This window comes from Convolutriloba macropyga, chromosome 6 (assembly GCF_964194025.1).
Source record: "Convolutriloba macropyga chromosome 6, txConMacr16.3, whole genome shotgun sequence".
Lineage (NCBI taxonomy): Eukaryota > Metazoa > Xenacoelomorpha > Acoela > Convolutidae > Convolutriloba > Convolutriloba macropyga.
In genome coordinates this window covers 7735868-7745953 of record NC_134473.1, presented here as the reverse complement: position 1 = coordinate 7745953, position 10086 = coordinate 7735868, and the positions used below count along the sequence as shown (strand labels likewise).

At 34.4% G+C, this 10086-nt stretch overlaps 2 protein-coding genes across 2 annotated transcripts in view; one reads left to right on the top strand and one right to left on the bottom strand.

Annotated features, from left to right (window-relative positions):
- Positions 1–2: 2 nt before the first annotated feature.
- LOC142340660 (dipeptidyl peptidase 2-like) overlaps positions 3–10086 on the top strand; it is a gene marked incomplete at its 5' end in the record, with an annotated part of 67419 nt that continues 57335 nt past the window's right edge. The window contains 3 exons of the mRNA XM_075391350.1: positions 3–56; positions 729–918; positions 3532–3683. Coding sequence (XP_075247465.1) covers positions 3–56; positions 729–918; positions 3532–3683 — 396 coding nt within the window. The remainder of the gene's footprint in view (positions 57–728; positions 919–3531; positions 3684–10086) is intronic.
- LOC142341463 (neurogenic differentiation factor 1-like) lies at positions 4982–6154 on the bottom strand. Its single transcript, XM_075392419.1, has one exon. The coding sequence runs from the start codon at positions 5828–5830 to the stop codon at positions 5117–5119; it is 714 nt and encodes a 237-aa protein (XP_075248534.1). The 5' UTR covers positions 5831–6154; the 3' UTR covers positions 4982–5116.

The window sequence follows — 10086 nt, the reverse complement described above, 5'->3', positions numbered from 1 at the left end:
TTGACAGTTTTTACGAGGCCTCTGGATTTGTCCTGACTTTGGCTGAGAAGTACAAGGTAAATTTATGTTCCATTTAAGTTCAAACTTTTCAATTCAAATCAACAAAAAGAAAAATTTTTTTGTTCGCATTTAAGCCAATTAAAATCCGGGTTGAGATTTAAACGGATAAAAATTGTAAGAGATTTGCTGAATGCGTGGAAAGTGAGTGAAAAATGCGCTGAAAATTTAACATGTTAAGCCTCTAACGTGAGATATACTGTTTGAAAGGTTTTTGTGCGCATTTCAGTAAAATTTTGTATTTAAAAAAATTTCTGCCTGCGGAAAGAGTCATTGATGACCTCTCAAATCTGAAAGATTTGTTTTACTTCATAACATATCCTTTACTTACGTTCCAAAACTTACATTTGCTCGAAATGAGTACAATTTACCAATAGAAATCCGGAAAGAAAAAAAGAGAAATTAAATAGCGAAGACCAAAATACATGAACGCTTTTAGAACTTTTTTAGAAATTATTTCTACCACTAATTTAAGGATCAAATTACTCACGAAATCGTTTCTTCCCAGGTCGAGGTGTGAGAAATTCGAGAAAAGAATTTTAGGCTAACTGAAACTTTTGTCACCGATTTATTGTCAGCATTAGCCTCCAAGTGCACCTTTTGGGCAAAAGTGTACCTTTTGCAATGTAACATAGATTCTGAAACCAATTTATAATTACTGGATTTGTTAGGCGTTGGTGGTGTTTGCCGAGCACCGTTTCTACGGCGAGTCTCTCCCCTTCGGAGCTAATTACTCCTTCAACTGGCCTGAGTTGGGACTTCTCACTGTGGACCAGGCCACTGCTGACTTCGCCAACCTCCTCCACCACCTCAAAACGGTCGAGTACGAAATACCAGATGCTCCTGTCATATGCTTTGGAGGTAAAATTTACTTTATTACAGTCCGTCCTCAGCCAGGGGAAGTCCCAGGCCAAAATTAGTAGTATCCAGACTGAAAGAATTGTAAGTTATGAAGAAAATTGATGAGTGCAAATGAATCGTTAACGGCTGTTTTTTTCAGCGAATAATTGACTGGTTTTATTCCAATTTATAATGTAAATTGTTCGGCAGTGATGCAATTTCTTATACAGAAATTTCAATATTAATTTCAATGATGATAAAAACGTATACAATATTCGAACAATATTCAGGTGCCATAAAAATCCGTTGTTTGCTTTTGTGCATTTAAAATCACATGAAAAATTAACCTTTTTCTTAGGCCAGCTATATAAAAAATTTGGAGAACGTACCAAGGTCCAGACATAAGAACTTTTTATCTCGAGAGGTAAGGTGTGTGGTTCACATGCCAATGATTGAGAGATCAATCCCCTGCCTCAGTGAATCAGTCTAAGTGAGGATGAGCTCTTACTTGACCATAGCATCAGGTTGACCATAGCCTGACAAATGTTGGCTGCAATGATAGTACCACTTGAAAGTTTCAGACGCAAAAAAGTGGATATAGTCTCCAAAAAAGAGCAATTCTGCTCATAAAAAGATCAGTCTGAAAAGTGGGGAATAATAAGAAAAAGGACAGCTGAGAACAGGCCGCTGTGGCCTAATGCTGTTCCGCTGTGATTACGCAGGAACCACAATTATTATTTTTACTATTATCTCAAATGATTTTTAAAAGACGAGTAAATTCAGTGAAACCAATTTAAATCCAATTTGAAGTGATAAAAAATTGAAAAGAGTAATTCCTAACGAATTTGGCTGATGTTTATTTTGCGGGGATTTTAATTCCATTTAAAAAATTAGTACGTAAAATCATTTAAGAAATATAGGGGAAGTCACAGATTTCAAAATCAGAATTCGATTACAGCCAACTTTTGGGTGGAAATTGCAAAATTTTTCCCAGTTTAAGCTTTATGAAACTAAAAAGTGGATCATTTCGGTTGCATCAGATGTACTACAGTATAGTATTAAAGGTCCATTTTCACAGTACTTGCGCTTGCTCAATATCTCCCAACTACTGTAGGAGATTTCCACTTTTGCACGTTTGTTTTCCTCAAACAGCTAATAAGCAACCTAGGTTCGTCTGTCGACAAATCTTATGCTAAAAGAGGAAATTGATGTCACATAATATATATATTTAAAAAAAATTGTGCTTGTGGTCAATCAAATGCTTCAATTATCTTATCAACTGATACTAGTGCTGTTAAGCAACACTTCGTGTATTATAAACAATTAACAACAAATTAACAACAATTTTGCTATTGAAAAAAACCGGTTTAATGATTCGTAGTTGTTTTTAATTGATGTTGACTTGTGACAGAAAAACGCACTCGACTTATCGTTCAAAATTCAAAGTTGATTAGTATCTTTTTGCCTTCAAAAATTTTATCAGATCTTGAACATTCTACCTTTGATTTTTACATTTTCAATTTTGTTTTATACATCTAAGGTTAATTTTTTTAACGCAGCAAGTTATAAATGCATTTTTTTGCTTGCCTTAGCTTTCAATCATTTTTGCAATTATAGTTTCGTTTTTTTAAAAATAATCAATTGACAATTGAAAAAGACTGATGATTACTATTTGTAATATTTGCGCAAATGAAAAAAGTTTTCGACCGCACTAGTTTTCGTTGGTAAAAAAATTCAACCGGTTCCGAGCTCAGCATATCAAATCATGACAATAATTTTTTGGAAAATTTTGGGAAATAGTTTGGCAATAAGTTCTTGTTCGACAGAAAAAAGCACTAAAATTAGTGTGAAAATTTTATATCTTGTGGAATAATTAAAAAGAAATTGTTGTACAGAGCAAAGTTTTCTTTACATATATTTTCATTTGAGTGAAGTTATTTTTTGTTTTGGTACTGTTTTTTTCACTTTTTGTTACACAAAATTCATTAGATTTTGTCATTCAAAGAAATCTGTAAAGTTTTTAACGGGCTTTGATATTTGGACCAGGTGACTCCAAAACAAAAATCCAAAAAACGCCAAAATTGTGGAAGTCTGTCTCTTCAGTAACATAAATGTGTTTCTGCGTAATCGCAGCAGAGCTGCATTAGGCTTTCAGTCTGCAGTGTATTAAAAGTAGCCTGTTCTCAGCTGTCTTTTTTCAATTATTCCCCACATCTCAGACTGTCCATTTGTTTGGTGCAACATTTCTTTTAGGAAAAAAATTAGGAGGCAAAAGGTAGTAACCAGAAGAGGAAAAATTTTACATAGTTTTATATACAGTTTCCAAAGTCGCGAATAGAGGTAGGTCAGCCCTAAGAGTTTGAGAAAATCCAGTCGAATCACCATAAAGATTCATAAAACTAACAATTTTGAGTAGAACCTGGAAACTTGCATGTCAAGTTGAAATTATATTAATATTGACGATTCTTTGCTTATTGTTTTCATGAGCTTCACAGTAAATAGTAACTTGGCAATATTTATCATCACGATTACTCGACATCTTAACATTGTTCAACAGCCTCAAAGTATTCTGCAGTTTCTAACCTTTTTAAGACTAGAAATAAATTATTGTTTAATTATGTGCTATTGGTTTAGGTTCATACGGAGGCATGTTGTCTGCGTACATGAGGTTCAAGTACCCGGATGTAGTGACTGGATCCCTGGCTGCCAGTGCCCCAGTCAGTCTGGCAGACTCTTATGAGGCCAGAAGCAGCTTCTGGACACTGGCCACTGACGACTTCAAACAGGTCAGGAAATTGTGGTCATAATTTATATAATTTTAGAAATTTTTTTTTATCTTTTTTTCTGATGAAGTTACTGTTAGAAGGTTGAGAGAGAACAACCTAATGTAATCTACCTGTTCAACGTATACTTGGCTAAAGAAAAGAAGCCTCGAGGAACAAGAAAGAACGAAAGAATGGGTTATAAGATATGCCCAACTTCGAGAGCTTCAGACCAGGTGCTGAAATGGTTAGCACACTAGGCTTGCAGGTTGGGAACACTAGCTGGCTGGGAACAATTACTGGCCCATTTTCACAGTAGTTGCGCCTGCTTAGACCCTAGAAGTTACCTTTACCCTTTTTTGGATCGAAAGAGTTTTTGATGAAAGTATACTGAAACCACCTTTGAGGATAATGTTTATATTCTCATAACCATATGTGAACAAATTATTACCATGTGTGAACAAACTAATGTTTGTTTTGCATTGCTCATGTTTTATGTGGCCTTAGACGCGAGATTAGACCTTTTGCATAAAAGTGTAAAAATATCGATTATGGAAGCCTAGGCCATAACCCACCTGGTGTGGGGGGGGGGGGGGGGGGGTTGGCAATTCCGGCATTTGCGGAGATATACCGAACCTAAGAGTTTTTGTAATTTTATATAAAGCATTATTTTTTATCGCTTTACCAATTTGACCAAAAAGGCTCTGTTGACATCGTTTGAGATCAAGTTCATTTTGTTGGCGTTCTTATGTTCTTTATCTAAGGTACATTTGTTACATTTCAATTTTTTTGCGTTTTACAGACGTTTTAGTACTTAACGATTTATGAAATTGTCTTAGCTTGGAAATTGTTTTACGATTTATGAAATGTCTTAGCTTGGACTTTGACTTGTGTAAAAATGTAAAAGGTGTAGTTCTAATCAGTAATGATATTAGACTTGACCAGTGAAGTTGACGTTACTTGTTATACACGTTAAATAGAATAGTTAAGCAATTTAACGCTAACTTTTTTAGTGTGCATCAATGGTATTTAACCGGAGTACACGTTCAGAATAAATCAGTACTGAATCATATTATTTCAAGCTTGTAATTTTATGCTGGCCATTCTGGACATATTATCATCATGTCACTTTTTACGCTGCGCAGACTAAAAAGGCCAAAGGCTAAATTTAAACTTTGCTAGCCCGGATCTCGAAAACCACGCAGATATTAAACGCTTTCTATTTGAAAAGTTTTCAATGGAATAAAGTTAAATTTAAAATTCTAAAAATGGATGAATAATAACGACCCATTCCATTTCGAAATCAATCAATTATAAATCTACAAAAATATACATCTACTTTAAAAGTGACCGACGCTCCATTACTGATAAAAAATAAATCAACACAAATTTAATAATCTCACTAAATAATTAGTTATAAAATTGTGACACATCAATCATATCGAAACCTGATAATTCTACCAATAGGGTTCCGAGTTTTGACTGAGAGTGTAATCGGACACCCCTGTTGGGTACCCTGGTGGAAGTGTTGAAATACCAGTCGGTGATTGGTTAATTTCCATTGGGAATACGGCCATTGATTGGTTGAAATATTCGATATCATTGGTCGGAATCATAGTGCAGCCGGGGTACAAATGGGTGGGCAAAAATGGCGGGAAATGGTATCTGGGCTTTGAACTAGGCCAGCCATGTTTTAAACTACGAACAGTAGCTTCGCTTGGACTCTTATTGTGTTTAACGATGTCGGTCATGTATTGGATGTAAATTATCGCGAGACGCAAAGTTTCGATTCTGGACAATTTATTCTCGTAGGAAAATTTGGGCAAATGTTTTCGGAGTTCGTCAAACCCGTCGTTCATACTAAACATACGTTTTCGTTCACGAACATTCGCGGCTGTTCGTTGCTCGGGAGTTATAATTCTTCGTCGTTTCGGCTTTTTTCGTGTTGTAGTGGTTGTTGTCGTGTTTGGGGTATTTGTTGTTGTTTCAGCGTTCGGGGCAATTGGGGAAACCCCTGACGGGTACAGAGGTTGCTGGTTTTCGAGTTCGGCAGTTTTTATGAATTCTTCATTTAATTGGCAATCTGTTTTGTAAAGGTCGTTTTCACTGTGAAGGAGGGACGAATATGGGAACACAGAAACTGGTGGTAAAAGCTGGTGGTTATAATCCATAACTAGCTAGTTATGACTGCTTTTATATACCAAAAATTTGAATATGGATTATCGACTCAATTTGACCAAATTTACAATGAATGGATACGTAGTTAATTTTTTTCTGAAAATGAAATTTAACTAAAATTGTTAGAAATTTATTACATACTTTTTCAGAATGGGAATATTTGGCGCTACTGTAACTGTGTTTTAAAAGGAATAAATTAGAAATAAAACTGGTTTTGAGTTTAGAAATCAATACTCAAAATTCAATAACTTGAGCAAAGAAATGTGAAACATTAATTCTATTTGCATTTGACGCTGCTTATATTAAAAGTGAGTTTAGTGAAATAAATTTTTGTAGAGAATATTGAAAAATTTTCAATTTATTTACGACGAAATATTTGAGCTAGCTCAGCTTGTTTGCTTAGATGAAACCTGCGGTCCAGCGGCGCTCCTTTTTGGTACTCTCTCGAAAAACTAAAGAGAGCTCTTAAGTCCCTCAGTGTGAAATACTTATAGCTATAGAGCGTCAATTCATTAGTTAAATATACAAAACAACAATACAATTACACTTTTAAACACATACACAATTCACCAAAACAAACTTTGAATCTATTAGACAATAAAAATATAATATATTTGTGGCGCTTTAAAGGGAATTTTCTCAAAGGGGAAAGTTTTTCTCATCTCGAGAATTTAATACTCGCGAGTAAACAAAAAGTTGAACACGCTGAGATAAACAGTAGGCCTGTTATGTTGTTTTTTCTATGAACGCTTGTAAACAAAACATCGGATTAGTTTCAACATACTCATCAATTTAAATCATGGGAAAGTTAAGTTTAGTTATTATATTATTAAAAATTTAAATTCAAGACGTGAGACGGGTCAATTGCTTTGATGTGTGATCAACTTTTGACCCGCTTCTAAATTCCAGACATCTTTGGAAATGACTTTTTAAATAAGTGGGTGTTCTTTTGTTTCGGAAGTTTAAGAGAGTCAACGATAAAGTGTTAACTGCTAGATGAAAGTAAGATGTGGCAGGTCTAAGATCAATAAATATGGTAGTCTAGTAAGGAAATATAGTCATAGGAAAGATATAGGTAACTGACCTCACAAATTTGAGAACAAGGTATGACCTCGTAAACCAAAAGCCCAGGAAGTTTTAGTGACAAATATGCTAAGTTTTAAAATATTTAGGAGTCAGCTAAACCCCCCCCCCCCCCCGCCCTCTTGTCTTGATTTGTGAGAGAGGAGCACGAGCTGTTGTAAGAGTTTGTGAAACGCAGGCTCAAAGTTTCGCCACATGTGTTGCGAAGATATAACAATAATATTAACTGATTTGCCCCATTTTAAAAATGAAGTATACACCAATTGAATGCTAAGAAAAACAACTGTGTGGTTTATTTATACATATTATACAGAATATCTCTTTGAATCCACGAAAAACAATCAAAAGTACTATACTTAGAACGTCAAAAAATTTGAAACTGAAAAAAAATCAATCTGAATTTGGAACAATTGGAAAAACTAACCACTTTATTCATGTTTAGGAAAGACATTGATAGCGTGCATTTTTTTTCTAGAAACGGATTGTGAACAAACATAGATAACGTGATGATTAATTGAGCAAATTAACAAAAAATATATATTACCTTTTCGCCAAATAGAAACAAAAATTATCACTCAACTGTTTTCGCAGATTTTTGTAAGAAATGACGTCAAAGATTTTCGTGAAACTTCTGAAAACTGGGGAAAACTGGTAGCATTTTGCAGTTATGTTCTTATGTTTTTTTTGTCTTTCGTTCAGTCAATTTTCGCTGATCGATATATTAACCGTAGAGCGTTGTGAGTGGTATCATTAGAAAGCCTGTCCACCGTAAAATGTAGAACTAAAAAGATTTTTTCCATGGCGTTATTGAATTCTAAACTTTTGAGAAAATTTGACTGATTTTCGTTGTTATTGCTCACATTTTCAGTATTTTTAAGCAATTTTTTGCATATTAGCCGAAAACAATGGTAAAAATGGAAACGATAGTGTTGTTGTCGTTACCTCAAAAATCAAAACAGTTCTTTGCAACTGTTTGATCAAATATTTAAGATTGAGATAATTTTAAAATTCAGCCTTTTTAAACCAAATTTGGCACGAAATAAGCATCTTCAGTCCACTTTACATAAAATGCCCGGATTAACACACCTAAACACTTCTGAAGCGATCTTTATTAACTCCAAAGAAGGCTAGTTTTACCTGTGGATATTTTTCAAAGTGTTGTTGAATTAAAATTAAGCCAATTTTTTGCTCATTTAACTCGATAATTAAGCAAAATGGTCCATATACATAATATTTGGAACAATTACGTTTTCCTAATGGACCAACGATAATAGCAAGGCTAGTATAAGTTTAACCGTTGTTTCTAAAGTCGTTGTAAACATTTCGTACCGTTGTAAATTTTCGACCGTTGTAAAAAAATTCGGATTGTAATCAGATTCCATGCTTTTAAAACGCTTTCGCAATTTTTTGTATTTTTACGTTATTTAAAGAGCAGAGCAATTCAAATCCAGACGTACTAGTGAAAAGTCCAAATATCTCATCACATCAAATAATTGGTGTTTCTGAGTTGTACAAATGAAAAGCTCTAATACTTTCAGTGCATTGCTTGTTGTTTGAACGAGTTCGACACCGGTTTTTTTGCAAAAACCTAAATAAAACTCCGTTTTTTCTCGGTATTTGTCGTTCTGTTTGCAGACGTATGGCATACTTTGAATAATGATAGATCTCAATAGCTTTCTTGAAGACAAAAATGAACCTATTTAACGGTTTCAGCTGAATTCCAAAGATTCCATGACTTTGAATTTAGTTATTTTCGAAAATATCAATTGTTTTTTTTTCAAGTGTGCCCCTTTTTGTTAGTTTTTGTCTACTTGCTACCTAGTCTCAATATTCAGAGGTCACCAATCACATGATTGGTGTTCAAAAAGGCGCAGTTGATTATATGTTGTTTTTTACGGAACAGGATATGGTTTTTAAGGCTTCGACACCGTTTTCTTGCAAAATTTAATGAAATTTGTGTCTGAATTTGTCGTCTTTTTTGTAGACCTACGACACATTCTGGATAATGACAGGTTTCAATGTTTTTCTATTGTGGTATGAATTGACATAAACCTCTTTAACTTTCCATTTTTTGAAGTTAATTGTTCCCAAGTAACATAAAAAAGTATTTCTTTTAAATTTGCCAGTTTTTGTCTGCTTGTTACCGAGTCTCATCAAGGTCTGTTCCCATGTTTTTTAGTGAATAACAAACTAAGTTGTTTTTTGTTGGTCTTGTCTCGTAGCATTAGAACGGCAGGTCTCATTGGCCCACTAATAAGTCTCGAATCTCTTCCTCTTTTGGTAGACAGTAAAGTCAACCTTGTGGATAAGTGTGTGGTGATGTGAGGATATCATTGATAATGTGACAAAGCATTTTCACTAAAAATATCGGGTTAGGAGAAAATTAATTTCATGTTTGGATTCAAGATTTTTTCTATTAATCTAGAAGAATATTTTCCGTTCTTTACTGCAAATCAATAGAAATTTACTCGCCGCATAGAAATCAATAAATTCTTCTCAAATACACAAATACACTTTTAAGGTAGCAAATTACATTTGGCGAAAACAATTAATTGAACTTACTTTTCTAAATTTAATTGTGTGCTCATATATCCTTTTTTGCATCCCAAATTCATTCGTTATCCATCCTTTTAGCGGCAGAAGTAAAAACAGAAAGCATGAACATTTGAATTTGTAAGGAAAAACATGTTATAAATTTTAATTCTATTATCATGATCAGATATCAGTATTACAATATGCTTGATTGATTGTGTCGCCCATCCTTGCAGTTACAATGGTAAAAAGACACCCTGGTTTTGCAAGAATTCATAACCGGCAAGAATCTTGCCAGATTTTGATTTAATTTGGACTGACACTTTCTCTCCATATTAGCATTTCAGTTTCGAAAATTACGTGGATTTGAACAACTCAAACAAAAATTACGGATCTTTTCAACAATTGCCCCCCTTTGGTACCTAGTAGAGAATCGCCACCCCTTTTGTGCTATACTTTACCATAATATTACTTGACCTACAGTTTAGATAGCCAAATATCAGTTTAAGCGCAATCGCAGACCGCTGTTCACGGCCATCCTCTCATGCGCTGTGGGATGTAATCTGGAAATCGCGGGTCGGTTAGTGCGCCCACCGATCCGCCAGTCGGAAATTCTTTTCGCTTTGTATTCCGG